Source organism: Mastomys coucha, unplaced genomic scaffold (genome assembly GCF_008632895.1).
Source record: "Mastomys coucha isolate ucsf_1 unplaced genomic scaffold, UCSF_Mcou_1 pScaffold21, whole genome shotgun sequence".
Classification (NCBI taxonomy): Eukaryota; Metazoa; Chordata; class Mammalia; order Rodentia; family Muridae; genus Mastomys; species Mastomys coucha.
The window spans coordinates 80,800,305-80,821,395 of NW_022196904.1; the positions used below are offsets into that span (position 1 = coordinate 80,800,305).

The 21,091-nt window shown below is 37.5% G+C and overlaps 1 protein-coding gene across 18 annotated transcripts in view; it reads left to right on the plus strand.

Moving 5' to 3' along the window:
• Nucleotides 1-21,091, plus strand: part of Dlg2 (discs large MAGUK scaffold protein 2) — a 1,953,494-nt gene that overhangs the window by 1,450,477 nt on the left and 481,926 nt on the right. For all 18 annotated transcript variants that reach the window (XM_031387347.1, XM_031387348.1, XM_031387349.1 and 15 more), the window contains one exon: nt 13,829-13,965. In XM_031387347.1, the coding sequence (XP_031243207.1) occupies nt 13,829-13,965 (137 nt within the window). The remainder of the gene's footprint in view (nt 1-13,828; nt 13,966-21,091) is intronic.

A 21,091-nucleotide genomic window follows, 5' to 3' on the forward strand; every position in this document is an offset into this window, starting at 1 on the left:
AAAAAATAGAAACTGATAGCTCTGTCAGTGGAATTGAATGAATGCCAAGTCCCTTGGAAATATCGAGACCACATGGTCAGTTTTGTTATAGCTAAAATCTAGTACAAGAAATATTAGAATTATTTTTTTACAACCCAGAAAATCAACTAATCAGGGCTTATAAGGGCTCATAGAGATGGCAACAACAATTACAGACTCTCTATGGGTCTGAGCTGGCTCCTATCTGTATATGCAATGATTGTGTAGCTTGTTGTTCTTGTGGGACACCCAAACAGAGGGAGTAGAGGAATATCTCTGACTCTTTGCCTGGACTTGGTACCTCATGTTCAGTTGATATCCCTGGGAGGCTCTACCCCCAACTTCCACGCCCAGCAACCCTGAAGAGAAATGGAGGAAATGTGGACATAGCAAAGACAGGAGGAAGAGGACTGGAAAGAGTGGAGGTAGGGGTCTGGATGTAATGTTTGCAAAGAATAACAATTAAAAATGCAAAAGGAAAGAATTAGATGCCTTCAAAAAAAATTGTGTTTTCCTATCCCTCACTTGGGTTTTCTTGGGGGCTTCTTTTACTCCTATTACTAGAATTCTGTGTATTGGCATAATACTTTTAAGAGTGGTTTTTTTTTTTTTTTTTTTTTTTTTTTTTTTTTTTTTAGACTGGAATACAATACACAGGACAAATTAGTTAGCAGCAAACCCTTCACTGCCTGACAATTTTAGGTTCACCTCTCAGCCCAGGGATCATTGCAGCTCTGATGTTGAGGCAGTTACTTAACACCTATTTTCTTTATGTTCTTGTCTATAATTTATCATAATACTGGCCTCTTTTTAAATGAGATGAAATAAGTCATAATAAATAAAATATATTTATCTTTTTCTTGACATGTAGTAAGTAGTAAATATAGGCATTTGTATAGTGCCTTACAGATTTTATTATATATAATATTCATTTTGTAATAGTAATAGCCTTTAAAGACTTCACTTGCAATATCCAGCTGCACAGCACAGTTCACAGGCTCCCCCAGGGATCCTCCACATTTTCTGCTCTTTACTGATACCTGGACGGAAGTTCATCAGTGGAAAGAGTGGGAGAAAGCAGCTTAATTTTTCCCTAAATTAGCTTTCAAATTCTAGAACCCCAAACTTGAAGAAGAGAAATAAAATCACAGTGTCCAAACAATAGAAACATTTAACAGACTTGTTTTGGAGTGAGAAATTAGATTAAATGTTTTCATTTGCTTTTGGATATTCCTCTATGATTTCACTGCTAGGAAAAGCCCATGGGTTTGGGGCTCGTTTGGGTTTAGTTTGTTTTTGCAGCTCATTGCCCAATTATCCTACCAGGGTTAGATGGAGAGATAGAAATAAAACTAAAAGATCATCGTTATGCAAATGGACACAGACCCATAATCTCAGTGGCAGAGGGTTCTCTTAAAGTTCCTAATCTGGGAGACATGTTATAGCCCAAAAGCCCTGAGTCAGGACTAAAAGGGTGTATTGCACTTTCCACTACTATAAAAAAAATATAAAACACTATAGACAAGACAAAAATATGAGAAGTACTTTCGGCTGAGGGGTGTGGCTCGGTGGAGCATTTCCCCAGCACATACAAAGATCCGGATTCAATCTCCCATACTACATGTGAAAATGAAAGAATGGCAAATAGTTTGTGATAATGTGCTCAATAAGAAATTAATAACAGGAAGCTTATGGGTTAGTCTATAGATAGTGCTTTGTTTGCTCATTCATTGACATAGCAAATATTTATTGAGAGTAATGTTTCCTAAGCAAAGAGCATAAAGCAGAAGAGTAAACACTTCTGCTTGTTACCACTCTAAGCAATAAGCAAAAGAATGGCAGATGAAGATAGGGTGGTACACGCAGTTGCTTCAAAACAGTGATGCACCTTAACCATAGCTAGATATCCCTAGAGCCTGTTATTCCAATGTGTCCTCATTCCTCCTGAATCTTAGTTACTCCTTGATTTGTCCTTACAAATTTAATTTATAATCTGTATGGATTCATCAACTTCACTTGTAATTTTCTTGCTACCCTCTCCAGTCTACTGAAACACTGAGCTTGACCCCCTCTTACTCTCTGTTCTTCTCCAATATATTTATTAAAAGTCCTTGAAAGGCCTTTAGAAAATGAAGAATGTTCTGGAGCACTGACTAAACCAAATCCTGATTGAATATTCATCTGCTAACAACCATCTAAATAGCTGTACATCTGAAAATTATGGAACCTACTTCTTAAAAACCATTCAAGCTAATTATGTCAATTGTTGAGATATATTCACAGTTTCTATATACTTGGAACCAAGCTTAATTCCTATCAAAGCTGATGTAGTTCTAGATGTATGGATATGGTTACTTATATTTCACCTGATACACAAACAAAATTCTTACAGAGACTCTTCAGAACCCACGACTTAAGGAATGCAAAGAGTCACTGGAGGGGAGTCATTGAGAAAGCAATAGAATGTAAAGAGACTGGAACTCAGCTCTATAATACATCTCTTTTCTCTGTTGAGATAAGTTGTAAAAATATACAGTAGTCCAGGAAGTAAAATATGAGCTGATATATGATGTGACAATGGTTAGATATGACTTTATATCTGGCAATTCATTTTATATGTTAATATTTCATCTTTAAGCTTCATGCAATTATAGATGAGTAGGAGTTATAAAGAATTATCACATTCAATTCATTATAATCTTGAAAAGGAAAGAAAAGGTAATGGATACTATTTGTACACTGGCAACTATAGTTTGTGGTACTTTTCCATAAATTATCATAGTTCTCACCATGATTTTAGAAAGTAGCTTGTAGCCTTCTATATTTTTCTGATAGGCCTAACGCTTAGAAAGCTAAAAGTATTATGTGGTCTTGAATGCTAGGACCAATCAAGGTTCGTATCTTTAACCTTTTTACCATCCACATAGTCTCCATGTCTTATTAAACCATCCTACAGGTCAGAAAACAAACCTACTGAGACTTTAAATACTCATTAAATATGTTCAATTATGTCACAGATGAAGAGCCAACTAACTTGTTGAAGAGTGTAAAATTAACCTTTGTTTGAGTGTCTGTGAGATACACTATACAGATGAAAGGGTTTGATGCCAGGAATTTTCATTCACAGTAAGACAGTTTATGAGAAGGCAAAGATAACTGATAGCAGTTGCTGTTACTAAAGATCTTAGCCCTGCCCCACAAAACCTCCTAAGGAAGCCTCAGTCACTAGAGCATTTCTAACATGTCCTTTAGTTTTTACATAGCAAGCAAAAAGCCTTGGGTTTAAGCTCCAGCAACACATCCAAACTGAAATACAACCGAAAGGAGGGAGACATATAAAGCATTATATGTGGTCAGTGCAGAGTATTTTTAATTTGGAGTAATGGAGATTGGGAAGGACTTGTAAACAAGATGTTACTAAACAAAGCTTTATCTTTGTGTATGGAAACATATCATGATGCACCTAGGTACTTTCAGGTATTTTTGCTTGGTTTCCACAGCAACCTCTTTGCCAACTGGAAAATCCTCATCCAATTTTAACATATAAAAAATGACTTTTATATCTGTGTGAAGTTATTTTTATTACTTTGTGTGGATCTTGATTCCTTGAAGTCAGTCTGTAAAGTATTTGAATATTAATTATAATGTGCTTGCTTCGCAAATGGCAGTTAATTTTAACCTGGAAAATCCATACTCGTGTGGTGGCAGGTAGAGGGGTGCCTTATTACTTAGGTTATATTTAATTTCATAACATTGGAAAATATGCCACTTAAGGTATGGTAAAATAGACTGATCCACTAGGAGAACATATCTGTAGAAATAGCAAACTGTCCCAAGTCCCGGGAGCATTCCTGTGGTCCGAGCAGGCTGTTAGCTTTATAACATTCAAAGAAAACTGGTCAGTGATAGTACTTTGAGTAAGTAAATAGCTAAATTTGCCTTGCCTTGATAATTCCTACTGTCCTTTTAGGGAGAATGCTAACATGGTTTTCATGAATTTTGATAATGCTTATCATAGTATTTGACATGTTGAAAGTACTTACTATAACATATTCTAAGGTTTTTAGTCTAAAGAAATGAACTAAAATATATGTATCTCTGCTAATATGGAATGCGAGATATTTAAAAGCATGTGTATATCATGTGCCTATTTGCTTACTGAATGATTTAGTAGACTTAGCCCACAACAATCACTAGATGCCAGCACTGTGCTCAACAGTATATATCATGCAACCCCTGTTCTGTGGGATCATGTAATTTATTGAAAGGGGGGAGGGAGAGAGAATAGCAGTACACATAAGAGACAAATTTGTGAGATTCCTCTATTTTCTGTGCTAGTAAGAATTTTTGAAGAATCTTCAAAAAGCTACACTAATATTCTAATTAATTTATCTGTTACAAGCCTTAATTATATCATCAATAGAGATCCTTTTGTGCAAATTTGGTTTATTTTCCTGGTTTCCCCTCTGAAAACTCCATCCCCTTCCCCCTCCCCCTGCTCACCAACCCACCCACTCCTGCTTCCTGGCCCTAGCATTCCCCTACATTGAGGCATAGAGCCTTCACAGGGCCAAGGGCCTCTCTTCCCATTGATGACCAACTAGGCCATCCTCTGCTACATATGCAGCTGGAGCCATGAGTCCCACCATGTGTACTCTTTGGTTGGCGGTTTAGTCCCTGGGAGCTCTGAGGATACTAGTTAGTTCATATTGTTGTTCGTCCTAAGGGGCTGTAAACCCTTCAGCTCCTTAGGTCCTTTCTCTAGCTCCTCCATTGGGGACCCTGTGAGGCTACAGATCTTATGTGAAGGTGGCAACAGGTTGATTCTTTTCAGAAGTCTCTGAAGGGGAGAGTGTTCAAGTCTTCCCAACTCTTAAGATCATTGAAAATCTTTAGTATGCCTTGGTTTATAAGTCTATTTTTTCCAATATCAACTTCCATCATCCCTTGAGTTCTTCCTGGGTATTTTGGTGTCTAGATGTCCTCATTTTCTCAGGATTAAGACATAAATCTATTCAGACTAAACTCACTTAAATTTGTCTCCATAATGAAACTGGTTATAAACAACCACACTGCCAGGTGCTGGGGGCTTTTTGCAGAAGTGGTTCATACCTAAGGGGTGCCAGGGACGTAGACTATGCCATATGAAATGAGGAGGATGAGATTGAGATTTTCAGTATGGTCAGTGAGTTTAGAAACTATATGTCAATCACTAGTCACAAGCATCTGCTCATACAAGAAAGGCTGTTATGAGTTCAAGAAAATACCTTTTTAGAGAGGAAAGAACAGCCAATCCCAGAGGAGAGGATAAAGGAAGAGCAAGCAATCTCCAGAGGGCAGATACAGGTTTAGAGAACAGGGTGTGCACGCTCCTTCGAGTCAGAGAAAGCAACAGGCATGAAAGTGATATGTCAAAAGTTTCTGTGTTCAGGTACTAAGGGGACAGTCTTCAGCTGTAAGACCCTGTAAGGCATACTGAGCTCTGCAGAGAATCTCAAAGGGCCACTTTTTCCATTCCAAAACTTTGTCTTTTGAATCTAGAAAAAAATCCAAAGTATAAGCAAATTGGTTTTGACTTTTAATTACAAAGATCCACTGTAACCAAAGGGATTCACTCATCTCACAAATAAAAATAAAAGGCACATCAATGGTTATTTTAAGCAGTTTTTCTTTTTAAATATAAAGAGATGTCAAATGGCCTGTTATCAGTACAGAACAGACACATGGGTCGGGTTTCTTTTCTGTTCTTTCTTTTTAACTAGCTTTTGTGTACATTCAAATATTAACTTGCCCTTGAGGGTAGGTGTGTTCTAAGGCAGGCCAGCCAAAGTTCAGGACCAGTTCACTTTTTCTCCATCAGTAAAAACAGACATAGAATGTGCAGAATATCAATAGTGCTCTCTATAAAGCAGTAAACACCCTCGGTGGCAGATCCTAAGTAAGCTGTGACAGAACCAAGCTGTTTAATAATATCAAATTGTTTGGAGAAGCCCTCAAGGGATATCCCAGTAAAGTCACATAAAATGAAGCAAGTTATTGAATGGTGCTCAGCTATCGCAAGGCTCAGTGCTTTACACCCACAAGGAAAGCATGGGCACATTGTGACCATATGACATTTTTAAGTATTTCATTTTCTTCTGAGCTTCCCAAGCACAGTATCAATCTATGCTGCCAAAACTTCAGCTCCAGCCCCCGCCTCTCACTGACACCGCCCCCCTTTGTGTAGGCAGACAACCGCTGAAAGCCTCAACTGTGATCCACTCACCACTGGCTTCTCTATTTATACAGTGAGGAAGACATTTTGTATTGGAACAAGTCAATTAAATGTATTAGTAAGCTTCTGTGTGTTGCTCCTGCTACCTGCATCTTCTATGCTAACATGTGTGATGAGGTAAATTCAGGAATACATAAAAAATCTGGAGTGAAGCTAGCTTTACATAATAAATGAAATCCTAAAATTCTACGGACTCATTCACATTTGCCAAACATAGTTTTAATTACTTAGGGGATTAGCTGTTGGAATTTGGCATGTCTTTATGCTTCATGAGAGTCCAGAAATATCTGTTAATTTTACCTACTTTGTGATTTGATTAAGTAGGGTTTTCTGTATTAGCTTTCTGTGTAGCCAGCTAATAGGAGTATTTAGTTTTCATTTTAATGACCAAAGTGGCCATAGTGGCTGGTATAAAGGTGAGCAATACCAAGCCTTTTCACTGAATAGATTTTGTAATTGACTCATTTCATGTTCTAGAGTTATGTCCTTATCATGAAGTTTAAAAAAAAAAGTAGCCAATGAGAGCTTTTATTTCCTAAAACCAGTGATATCTGGCATTGCTGACTCACGTATACATAATTCTATTGTACTACCTTGGTCGGTGTAGTTCATCAGAACACAGAAACATGTTGTCCTAGGGATGTTGTTTCTGTGCCACGTTCAGGAAAGCTGGTTTTATTGGTGTTATTATTCAGGACGTCTGGAAACCAGAGGGAGAGTTGGTGTCAAAGGTGAATTCTCTTTTATGAATTCTCCTTCAACTAGGATGAAGCTGAAATGCTGATCCTTTGTTGATCCTTTTCCAGACCCTTTAAAAAGTCACACTTCTCTCAACACCTCTGCCACATCATACCCCTCCTGTCAAAAGTATTTTAAGTGTCTGATTTTCTCGGCAGCCGAAGGGGCTCAGTGAAAGCAGGGGATTGTATTTATCCAGAGTCTATTATGTGTCAATCTCTGTAGGATATAGAGTGTCTACGCTTTTATTTCACATGAAAACAATTTGAGAAAGGAATTTCCACAGTTGTTAGATAGAGAAGTCGGGATGAGACACTACCTCTGCTGCTGCCCTTCTTCTGCTTTTGATTGACATGAACTCTGAGCACACTGGTGGTAGGAAGCAGATATGAGTTCTCCTAAGCCGGAGGTGACATGAACTCTGAGCACACTGGTGGTAGGAAGCGGTTATGAGTTCTCCTAAGCTGGAGGTGACATGAACTCTGAGCTCACTGGTGGTAGGAAGCGGTTATGAGTTCTCCTAAGCCGGAGGTGACATGAACTCTGAGCACACTGGTGGTAGGAAGCAGATATGAGTTCTCCTAAGCCAGAGGTTTCCTTCACATGCTCACTGGCTCCACTGGCTGCTCAGTGATCTGCCCCTTGCTAATTCAAAGTCACCAATCTTCCTTTTAGAGGGAGGGTTTTTTTTTTCTTTTAAGATATCTGTGCCTCTCTTTGTCCTTTCATAATCATTTGTTCTTTCTCTCACTGAGAATATACTTAATTCTGCTGATAATCTCAGCTTTTTGGAAGCTGTTTTAGGAAAATCTCATGAGCTCAAGAATCCCAGGCCAGCCATGGCTACAGTCAGAACCTATATCACAAATGAAAAGACATACAGGTGAATTATTACAAGGTAATAAATGCTAAGAGAAAACAGAAAGTAGCGAATGGTAAAGGGGTAGATATATTCATTCCTTTTCCTATTACTGTGATAAGGCTCCCTAACAAAAGCACCTAAGGGGATAAAGGCTTATCTACCTCAAGATTCCAGGTTATAGTCCATCCTTGCAGGCAAATCAAGATGGTGGAAACTTGGAGTAGCTGGTTATATTATATTTTGTTCAAGAGAAGAAAACAATGAATTAATGCTATGCTCAACTCACCTTCTTCCCTTGTATAGAAACAGGCCCCCAAGGAATACTGCCCACCTTTAGACTAGGTCTTTCTACATCAATTAAAAGCAAGATATTGTCCACAGATATAGCCAAAGGCAAAACTGATCTAGACAACTTACTATTGAAACTCTAACCAATGGAGTGTACAGTTAAAAACATTATTTAATAGAAAAATCATATTCGGGCTTATAGACAAATTGATATTTGAATAAGGCCTAAAAGGAATACTCCAGCCAGTTTATTTCTATTGTAGTCATGATAAATATAACAGGATGGCTGCCTTGGTCAAAATGGGCAGAAATTGGCTAAAAACTACATAGAATAAATGGGTATGGACATTTGTGCTCGTAATCCTAGCACTTGGAAAGTGGAGCGTAAAGGGGTCAGAAACTCCAATCAAGCTTTGGCTTCATAAAGAGTTTGAGGCTGTCATTTGCTACATATAACACTATCTCAAATCAAGAAAACCATAGAAGATGTAGTTGTATGAATGAATGTGTGGATGGATGGATGGATGGATGGATGGATGGATGGATGGATGGATGGATGGATGGATGGGTGGGTGGGTGGGTGGATGGATGGATGGATGGATGGATGGATGGATGGATGGATGGGTGGGTGGGTGGATGGATGGATGGATGGATGGATGGATGGATGGGTGGGTGGGTGGGTTAAAATGCATTCAATCTTAAAACATATATGAATTTCTTTATGTGTAAGTAAGCTGGTTTTCTTTATATAGGCAGAGTTTCACATTATATATCATACTGAACTGAATAACTGGAATATGTCTAAGCATGCTATGCATACCTGGGTTTTCAATTCCCAAGAGGCTAAGGCAGGAAGAACATGAGTTCAAGAACAACCTGTACAAAACCGTGAAACCCTGTCTTGAAGTGCCAAAGTCATAAAAGGAATACTACCCGAAAACATTTGAAAATTATTCATTGAGGGTTGGTTTAAAATGTGTTCATATATCATTAAAATGTGAGAAATGTTTAGTTGTGTGCCATCAGAAACATTCTCTGGGTCTCATAGGTATGTGTTGTACAAATATCTGACTTCACCTTGAGGAGGTCATTAAATAAAAAGAAGTATATGAACCTAATCTCAAAAAAATAAGGAGGAGGAAACAGTTTTCTGCTGATATATATATATATGTGTGTGTGTGTGTGTGTGTGTGTGTGTGTGTGTGTGTGTGTCTATAATGTTCAGCATAATTTCATGGTCTTTGTAGAGTCTTCAACTTCAAATGTCAACTCTATAGCTATTCTCTTTGTGGAACTTAATCTTCTTTATGGTGGTAATGTGTTCCATAGCTCTCAGGAACCAAGATTGTCTTTGGCATTTATTGCTGGTATAGTGGATGTAAATCAGAGCTCTTAGATATGTGTTTAACCTTTTTCTTTCCCACATTTGGAATGACCTCTGTTATGCTACAAATGCAGTAGATTGAATGTGAAAATGCAAGTGTTGAAGGTATATTTTAAAAGTATTCTTATGCTCAGCCAGCCAATGAATTTATAGTTTTGGACAACCTGAAGTAATTATGTGTCTTAAAGTTCATAGAAAAAGCCAATGGGTTGTGGCTTTTTTATTCTTTGGCCATTGCTTTAAGTCCTAGGAAGAGAAATATATTCATGGTTCAATGGGGGGGGTGTATAAAGCATAAATAAAGAATAATTACTCACCTTAGTAGGAAATTAGATAACACTTTTTAAATTGCCCTATCAATTTGGGACCAGTTTCTATTATTTTAACAAGTGCTATAGTTTGTTTAACAAAACCATTGCATTTTTAATATAATTCCATGGTGTAACTTTATAATTCACTAAGTTGTCATTTTCCCATTGTTTATATTGTCTTCAGAAAATATATTTAATTTACTCTATATTAGTAATCAAAAACATAATGAAATATAGTTAATGGTTATAAAAGCATTTTTCATTATCATAGAAAGTATCAAAAATATTATGACAGCTTTATCAGTTATTTAATGTTTATGTGTATGTGTGTATCTGTATGTATATGTTTAATCCAATAAACACAAACCTTTATATTTAATTCCAATAGGCTTCAATTATTCTTTTTCTGTAATTTTTAGTAATGTGAACTTATATATATATATATATATATATATATATATATACTGTAAGAGTTTTACTAAATACATGTCAATCACATTCACAAAGGGTCTATCAATCATTTCTTTACAATTACTTTATAGTTAGTAGATAATTTTGTTCTTGCTGTGTCTTCCCATAGTTAAATAAAAATAAGCATTTTTGCAAACCAGAGTAAAACTCACTGCTTAAAATGTAAGAGCCCATGTTTAAAACAATCTTATAGTTTTGTCATTCATTACAAAAGGAGAAGTGAAGGTACCTTATTTAATATTCTTCAGACTCTCAACACGAAAATGCAACTCCCACCTTGAAGGGGATAAAAGCTGCATCCTTTACTGTATCCCTGTTCTACCAGTTAAGTCATCATAAACTCATTAGATGACAATAGTACTGGTTGGTGCCCCGTCACCAAATAGGACAAAACTAAAATTCACATATGATTGCCTGAAAAAAATCTTTACTTCTTTAGCAAAAATCAATAATCCCTTCATATATTTAAATAGCAACATTCCGGTCTGCCATCTGCACCCCAAGATTGGGTTGTTCCACAACGCATTGTACATGAGTCCTGCCAGGAAAGACCTGTTGTCCCAGGTGTGCTTTCACTCCCAGGCTTAGAGGTGAGATAGCCACTTTCTCTCCAATAACTGTCTAGACCAGGGCTGCGAAGAGCACACAGGGCTCAAGAACAGTAAAGCAGCTGGGACAGGATCCTTCTGGCTGCCATCTGCACCCAGAGCTTGGGCTGTTCCAGAGCCCTCTGTACACAAGTTTCATCAGGAGAGAGCTGATCTCCCAGGAGTACTGACACAGGCTTACAGACCCACAGGAGGAACAAGCTCCAGCCAGAGACAGCAAGAACATCTAGCACCAGAGATAACCAGATGGTGAAAGGCAAATGCAAGAATCTTACCAACAGAAACCAAGACTAGTTGGCATCATCAGAACCCAGTTTTCCCACAAGTCCTAGATATCCCAACACACTGGAAAAGCAAGATGTGGATTTAAAATCATCTCATGATGCTGATAGAGGATTTAAGAAAGACATAAATAACTCCCTTTAATAAATATAGGAGAACACAGGTAAACAGGTAGAAGCCCTTAAAAAGGAAACACAAAAATCCATTAAAGAATTATAGGAAAACACAACTACACAGGTGAAGGAATTGAACAAAATGGAAGTAGAAACAATAAAAAAATCACAAAGGGAGACAACTCTGAAGATAGTAATCCTAGGGAAAAGATCAGGAGCCATAGATGTAAGCATCACCAACAGAGTACAAAAAATTGAAGAGAGAAACTCAGGCGCAGAGGATACCATAGAAAACATTGACACAACCAAAGAAAATGCAAAATGCAAAAAGCTCCTAACTCAAAATATCCAGGAAATCCAGGACACAATGAGAAGACCAAACAAGGATAACAGGTATAGAAGAGAGCGAAGATTTCCAACTTAAAGGGCCAGTAAATATCTTCAACAAAATTATAGAAGAAAAATTACCTAATCTAAAGAAGGACAGGCCCATAAATATACAAGACGTCTACAGGACTCCAAATAGACTGTACCAGAAAATAAATTTCTCCTGTCACATAATAATCAAAACACCATATGCACAAGACAAAGAAAGAATATTAAAAGCAGTAATGGAAAAGGGTCAAGTAACATATAAAGGCAGGCCTATTAGAATTATACCAGACTTCTTGTCAGAGACTATGAAAGCCAGAAGATCCTGGGCAGATGTCATACAGACCCTAAGAGAACACAAACAACAGCCCAGACTACTACTATACCCAGCAAAACTCTCAATCAACATAGATGGAGAAACCAAAGTATTCCATGACAAAACCAAATTTACATAATATCTTTCCACAAATCCAGCCCTTCAAAGGATAATAAATGGAAAACAACAAAACAAGGAGGGAAACTAAACCATAGAAAAAGCAAGAAAATAATCTTTTAACAAACCAAAATGAAGATATCCACACAAAAAAATCCCACCCCTAAAAACAAAAATAACAGGAAGCAACAATCTTTTTTCCTTAATACCTCTTAATATCAATGGACTCAATTTCCCAATAAAAAGACATAGACTAATAGACTGGATACATAAACAGGACACAAAATTTTGCTGCATATAGGAAACCCACATCAGTGACAAAGACAGACACTACCTCAGAGTAAAAGGCTGGAAAACAATTCTCCAGACAAATGGTCCCAAGAAACAAGCTGGAGTAGCCATTCTAATACAGAATAAAATTGACTTTCAACCTAAAGTTCTACCTCACACAAGAGAGAATGGCTAGGATCAAAAACTCAGGTGACAGCAGATGCTGGTGAGGATGTGGAGAAAAAAAGAACACAATCCCATGGTGGGATTGCAAGCTGATACAACCACTCTGGAAATCAGTTTGGTGGTTCCTCAGAAAATTGTACATAGTACTACCTCAGGACCCAGCAATACCACTCCTGGGCATATACTCAGAAGATGCTCCAACGTGTAGTAAGGAAACATGCTCCACTATGTCCATAGCAGCCTTATTTATAATAGCCAGAAGCTGGAAAGAACCCAGATGTCCCTCAACAGAGGAATGGATACAGAAAATGTGGTACATTTACACAATGGAGTACTACTCAGTGATTAAAAACAATGAATTCATGAAATTCCTCGCAAATGGATGGAACTAGAAAATATCATCCTGAGTGAGGTAACCCAGTCACAAAAGAACACACATGGTATGTACTCACTGATAAGTGGATATTAGCCCCAGAAGTTCAGAATACCCAAGATACTTCACAAACCACATGAAACTGAAGAAGAAGGAAGAACAAAGTGTGGATACATCAGTCCTTCTTAGAAGACAAAATACTTGTGGAAGAAGTTACAGAGACAAAGTGTGGAGCACAGACTGAAGGAATGACCATCCAGATACTGCCCCACCTGGGGATCCATCCCATACACAGTCACCAAACCCAGACACTTTTATGGATGCCAGCAAGTGCTTGCTGACAGAATCCTGTTATAGCTGTCTCCTGAGAGGCTCTACAGGGCCTGTCAAATACAGAGGTGGAGGCTTGCAGCTAACCATTGGACTGAGCACAGGGCCCTCAATGGAGGAGCCAGACTGGACTATAGTATGAGTTCCAGGACAGCCAGGGGCTACACAGAGAAACCCTGTCTCAAAAAAGAAAAAGTAAAAGAAAAGAAAAAGATGTCTTTACCTCTTCTGATTTATTTATCCATTTAGAGACAGCAGACTCATTGTGTAGCCATGGCTGGCATGGGACTCACAGAGTTCATCTGTTTTTGCCTCCTGTGGACTTTACTTCTGTTTTAAGTAATAAAGATGTCTTTAAGGCTTGATAAAAAATAGAAATAAAAAATAAAGAGCAACATTGATATCAGTAGAATCTTTGCTGCCATTTATTAGAAAAAAAAATGTACTAATTACTTGTCAGTTGTTGATATATAGCTAATTTGTTTGTTTTTTTATTTTCTGTTCCTCTTCTCCAGGTTTAGGCTTCAGTATTGCTGGAGGAGTGGGGAACCAGCACATTCCCGGAGACAACAGCATTTATGTAACAAAAATTATAGATGGCGGAGCTGCACAGAAAGATGGAAGGTTGCAAGTAGGCGACAGACTGCTAATGGTGAGTGTGACTTCAACAGAGCCGTGTACACCTGTGTAAGCCTCTCCTTTCTCCTGGTGTGATTGCACTCTCTCAATTTGGGAAGGTATAACAAAATACACTAGACTGGGTGGCTTAAACAGAAGAAATTTATTTCCTCAGAATTACAAAAACTGTGACTTCATTTTTGCTAGCACACTCCAGCAGGTTTGCAGATGACCACCATCTGAGTATCTCTCACTTGCCCATTCAATGTGCTCTTGCTGAGTGAGAAATGGATTCATCTTGTTTATTTTCTTTAAGTATAGAATATAGTTCATTCAGGGCATGGGTAGGAAGTTAAGAGTGTAGTAGAGGCAGAGAAAGGCATAGAAAGCAGAGAAGTAGAGGAGTAGAGGCCAGCCATGAACACATGGTGGGGGAAAGGGAATGGGGAGAGGGGGGAAGAGAAACAGGGAAAGGATTCTTTCCTTCTCCTTCTCCTCCTCCTCCTCCTCCTCCTCCTCCTCCTCCTCCTCCTCCTCCTCCTCCACCTCTTCCTCCTCCTTCTTCTTCTTCTTCCACTTTCTCCTCCTCCTTCTCATCCTCCTCTTGCTTTTCCTCTTCCTTCTTCTTGGCTAGGAGTCTTATCTGCTTACGACATTTCCTTTAACTAATTTTACTTTCATTATATACCTTTGCAGCAATGGACATTAGCAAGCAGCTGGACTGCAGAAAGGAAAAGGAGCCTCAGAGAAAGCCTTAGTGGCAGGCAAGCATGCTTAGATATTTTTCCCAGTATCTAAAAAAAAAAAGAAAGATAAAGATGGAATACGAAAGACTTAGCAATGCAATATGATCAAAGCTCCATGAGCTGTTATACACCAGAAAGGGCTTTGGGGAAGGAAAAATGTATTATCTAATTAAAGAGATAATTATTCCTCCCATCTCTTTAGCACACTCTCAAATAAATCCGTTTTCATGAGCAGTAGTCTTCTGGAAACCCAGAGGTGGAGTCAAATAGCCTGTTATTCAGTAAAAGTTTATCCAAAGCTCTGAGGGCTCCCAAACCTAATGCCTATCTAACTACTTAAGATGAATTATATCTCCAAGGAGCCACTATCTCCTCTCCCTTTATGAAGAGTGTTGGGGGAAGAGTGGTATGCACAATTCAACAGGAAGATCATTTTCTGATATATGTAAACTTGGGAGATAAAGCATTAAAGCTTTCTGTTGGTTATTCTTACATTCCTAGGCTCTATGGAGTTTCTGTTTAATCCCTGTGGTCTAACTTCTGATTGTGAATAGCCTTTTACTGAATTCATTTCTATATATGGTATAATTGAGTTTCATAAACTCCTTAAACTTCTTTATAAGGTAACATTTATTTCCCATGATAGAATAATTCCAAAACAAAAGAAAACAGGTTTAGAGATATTTACTAACTTAGTCATGTTCCTATTATTAGTGGTGGAGAGAATTGGCTTTGCAGACAATGCAATCTGGCTGTCCATCCATGTTCATCACCTCAAGTAATACTCGTATTACAATATAATATTTTCCTATACACAGGATGGCATTCATTTTGTTGAATTTGTCAGTCAATTCTGTCTCTCCTCCCTTTGCTTACAATTTAGTTAGTAGTTTAACAAGTATCTCATCAGACTACCATATCACAAAGAGTAGCAAGTCTTTAGGAAGAAGCTTTGTTAAGAAAACATCCAGTCAGCAGGGCAGTGGTGGCACATGCCTTTAATCCCAGCACTTGGGAGGCAGAGGCAGGTGGATTTCTGAGTTTGAGGCCAGCCTGGTCTACAGAGTGAGTACCAGGACAGCCTGGTCTACACAGAGAAACCCTGTCTTGAAAAATCAAAAAAAAAAAAAAAAAAAAAAAAAAAAAAAAAAAAAAAAAAAAGGAAAGAAAGAAAGAAAGAAAGAAAGAGAAAACATCCAGTCAAGTTGCACAGGCAAAAATAAGGAAGGAAGGAAAGAATGAAGGAAGGAATGAAGGAAAGAAGGAACAAAGGAAGGAAGAAAGAAAGGAAAAAGTAAGGAAAGGAGGAAAGAAGGGAAGGAAGAGAGGGGGAAGGGAGCGATGGAGGTAGAAATGGAGGGAGTGATAGAGAGAGAGGGACAGAAGGAGGGAGGAATGAATTCATGAACAAATGAATGAACAAACAAAGAAAGAAGAAAGAGAAAAAAGCACCAATAAGACCTTCAGTCAAACTTTCCAAATTCTTGACCACCTAAAGTCACCACTGTTTTCATTCTCAAGAGGCTATGAAACTTTTGTTTCTTTGTATGCTTTGGATATTGATCTTGTGAAGTTACATTTTCAAATGAGAAAAAATATTTTCTGTACTTAAGGTGTGAAAAACTTTTGTTTATAACATAAACTTAATTACTTAAAATGTTGACATTAGAATAAAGTGTGGAACCATCTTCTACATTGAAAATAAAGAGGACAGTTCCAGGACAGCCAGTGCTACACAGAGAAACCCTGTCTCGAAAAACCAAAAAAAGAAAAAAGAAAAAAGAAAAAAGAAACAAAGAAAATAAAGAGAAAAGTTTCTTTCATTTTCAAGATTTTCAAGTAATGGCTACCTTAGGACAGACTTCACTTTTACAAACTCAGAGTTCAAATGTAACTTTCCCAGCATTCCTTCATCTGATGTCATTGTGAAGTCATGTTAGACCTGCCTGCTGATTTCTTGAAGCTGGGCCTAAATTTGTAGACTTATTTCTAAATTCCAAGAATAAAAAGGCCCCTATATCTTTATAATTCTACCAATGATTTTTTTTCAGATGCCATGGTATTTTTTCATGATAATTTTTATATTCATTATAAATGTGATAATTTCAAAAATAGGTATGACATAATTCTTCTCTGTTTTAAGTGTTAAGGAATGAATTTTTTTTAATGAACCTTCTACAATAATAGTTCTCTTCTGTCCTATATAAGGAAAACCACAATTAGTACTTCCAAGGCAACTGGCAAGTGGAATCTGGGAATGAAAGAAAATTATTCACTTTAAGATGTTCTGGAAGAAAAAAAAATGACCCTGAGTGAAAAATACAAACAAAAAAATAGTGATGCTACCCTGAACACTAATTATCTTACTTCAGCCTCCAAGATATGTTACTGCCCCCTACCACTCTGTTTAACCCCTACTTTATGAAGTCTCTTTCATATTCTTCCGCCCTGCTCTCCCCAAAGGAAGTGCACATGATTTAGACTATGACTTACCAGCTGCAGCATTCTAAATATGCCATTCTTTCTGAAGCCGCTTACCCCACTTCCTTCTTCTCGTCCTTAGGAAAGCATCCCCAATATATTACCCACTCAGAGTACTTTACATACACTGGCCCGAAAATGAAACTCCATACCGGGCTATGGCTCAATAAAAGAGCTTGCATAGCAAAATCCTGAGAATGGCAACAAATAAAAATTAGTTTATATTGAACTCCCATTAGTTTTCTTAGGCTTTGTGGCTACATACTCACATCTGAAGGTCTCCAATCACCTAGTAAGTGAGACTGCAGCCTTGAGAGAGCAGATTTAGACTTAGTAATAACCTCCTTGGATTCACAAGTATAGAGTATACAGTTTCTTGTAAAAAAAAGTTCTTATGCTTCAAAATTTAAATCTTAAATGCCATCTTTGTTTGGAACCTCACAATCTCACAGAAAATCAACTGTGTGAAGTGATATTTCACTTCTGACGGGACCCTTTAAGAGTGGGGAAATGTAATACTTCCCCACAGACACATTCTGGATACTACCCACCATCACATATTTTTTTCATTGCATTGAAAATTATTTTCTTTACTTTTCTCCCTTTATATTCCTGCCCTTAGAAATGGCAAGGATAAGTGCCTTTTTCATATATGTGTACAAATTTGTACACTGCCCAATCTTAAGGGTTCGTATCCTTACACCTTGCATAATGTTTACTTTTTCTATCCAATTATTTACCATAAGACAGGCGGTTGATCATTGGGGGACAGTCACTGCAAAATGAGTTTTTTAGATAAGGGAGGAGCAAAAGGTTAAATTTGAAACTTGTGTATCTTTCATTATGAAATCTATAAGAAAAACCTGTCTGCCTTGTTAATAAACGATCTGGTAGTCTTAACTAGTAAATGAATTGACTGATGAGCTAACATGTGGTGGATTACCTTGGGGTAAGGAGCTGGTTGCCTGTTCTTTAGCTGTCAAGCTACAGTTACCTTAGCCATTAATGTCACCAGAGACCTGAGAAGCATAAATTATAATCTAGATGTCATATATTAATTAAAATGATAGAAGTTAGTCTATATTCTATTATCGTAATAGCTCTCCCAAATCTATGTGGTCTCCACTGCAAGACAGGCAGAGGCAGTCTGGCCATCAGGCCCAGAAATGAGATTTCTTTTTTTCTGTGGAGGAGGAATACGAGAGAGATGACTTCACCTACTCTTATGCAATATGAGACATTTAAGTCTCTGGATGTCTTCTGTTTGTCCAAAGTTTAGGCAGAGCCCTGGCAGTGTACAAGGCATAGGGGCAGTGTTGCCCAGTGGTTGGTATATCACAATCCAGATAGAGTCCTTTGTTGGTGTGCCCATATCTTTTTTGGAGACCTTCTGGGGAGGGGGATGGGAAGTCATTGTTAGGATTTAGGAGTCTCTGTCTGACATAGCAAGTTTAAACATTTAATGCCATAGTCACCAGATCTCTGACAGGATTGAGAGCTACTATCTATTAAGCATGTCTGAGTTAGACAATCTATGTCTTTTTTCTGGCTAGGTAGGTGCTGGGTAGAACATGAAGGAATTGCCAACATTTGTTATCACACGTTCATTTTTTTATTATAAAGAAATTTTCACTTAAAAATCTTTAGGTTCCTTACTATCTTATTTTCCACATTTAAAGACCTAGGAAATTTTATGCCACCTGAGCTTAGCACAAATTATGCTGTAAGGAAGAGTTAGACTGTCTACTTTGCCGCAAGCTTATAGTGTCTGAAATGAGGTTATATGGCCAACCAATTGTATGTTTCATGGTCACCCAAATATTTAGTGTGTGTGTGTGTGTGTGTGCGTGTATGAGCTCTAATCCTTCCATATATATACATATGTGTGTGTGTATGAGCTCTAATCCTTCCATATATATACATATGTGTGTGTGTATGAGCTCTAATCCTTCCATATATATACATATGTGTGTGTGTGTGTGTGTGTGTGTGGTGTGTATACATATATGTTTCCATGTAATATTTTTAATGTCCTTTGCTTCATGGCATTACATTTTTTGTCTGTTTATTTAATTGCCAGAGATAGCAGATGTTTTTGGATTATACTGGAAACTTACTGTTGAAATCAGAGTGAATAGATTATTACTTGGTCTTGAGTATCTTGAGACAGATGGTCAAAAGTTGGCAACATTAAAGTCTTTGATTTTTCAATCTTTCATATACTTCCATACACTGGTTCTTCTTAAACCTTAGCAAGATGCTCCTCAGAGCCAAATATATTATCAAAAATGTAGTCTTTTTTACCATCTCTGCATAAAATGCCTGAGACTTGAAATCTAGTATCATTTGTCATTTTGATAGCAGTAACATTAGTTGTTGGTTGTCAAGCTCCTTGTCACATTATAATTTAAGGTTTAAGAATCTTACACTTTCCCCTCTATAACCTCTACTTGACATTTAAAGAAAAAATGTCAGTAAGAGAATTTATATACTTTCGCAGAGAAGGAATTCATCTCTCCTTTCCTTAAAAGGGAAGTAGTAGAGGAAGGAAAGGATGATAAATGCATGGAAGTCAAGTGGAAAAACACTGGATTCAGACTTTGAGGAACTATGTATTAGTCATGGACAGGCCCTGTCCCTACCAAGTCACTGCAGGCAAGCTGGGGTCATCTTTATTCCCTTATTTTGATTTCTGTACCATAGTATCATTGCCTTAGATTAGCATTTCCCATTATGTGTTTTTAAATATTAGTACCTTTCCTATGTTATTTTAAAGGACTCTAAAACCATAAAAGATTGGAAAATACTGAAATGTGTATGTGACTCTATTGAGGCTCCTGAATAAACATATAAAAAGCATATTAAAACAGAATAAATGAATATATAAAAATGATATTAGCAACATGTGAAAATCAACATATAAAAAGCATTACAAAGATCTTTGAAGTAAGCAACTCAAGAAATATTTTTACTAAATCTATAAATTTCAACCTTATTTCTCATGGAATACTTTCATTAAAAGGATACTTATAAAAACACTCACAACCAGAATTCAGTGGAGCATACTCTGAGATGTCTAAGAGGCCTTTTTTTTTACTCCTAAGCTAAGGAGATGGTAAAGACATCAAACAGGTTTAGGGAATAGAGAAACTCATACTTTTTCTGGATGAATATTGGTTGTAAGAACTTAAATTGATTAACTTTTTGGTAGATTTATAAAACTACCTCATTTTATTTAAACATCAGTAACAATGGGCATTATACTGAAGACAAAGCAAATATATGGAAATTGTCTGAGTGAGAAATAGGACATTCACTGATGGTGGCAATCCACCTTAGATAAGCATATGAGCTTCTAATCCTTCCATCAGCAATCACTTCCATGCTCCCACAGGTCAAACTATGCATAGAGAAACATCCACTGCTCATACTTGCCCTTAGGAGATAGCCAGGGCACGTGCCACACTCTTCTCAATTGGAGCCAGAAAAGTCCCAAAACTGTATGACTAGAGAATGTAAAACTGGTGCAGACCTACAGGATGGCTCCTGAAGCTCTATTCTATTCACACATTTATTCAATGACTCTGGTTCTCAGTCCAGTGGTTAGCTTCTAAGCATAATGAATACCCAGTCCTCAATCAATCCCAAATAAATAAGAACCTCTCTGATGTAGGGGTGATATTCATTTGGGTTTTATTTTCCAAATGAGTTTCTCGTGGGACCTAGGACAAAAACCAATCCGACCTTGACCTAAACCTACCTGAGCACTCTCCCCATTGTCGCTGCTCTCCTGAGGGTAGCATTATCATTGTATAATCACCTACAGTTACCTGAAAGGCATTTGAAGTAGTTCACATTTCTCAGACTCCCTTCTAGTTAATTTCAAATGCAATAACTTGTAAGTCAACACAACTCCATTGATTTAGTTTAAGG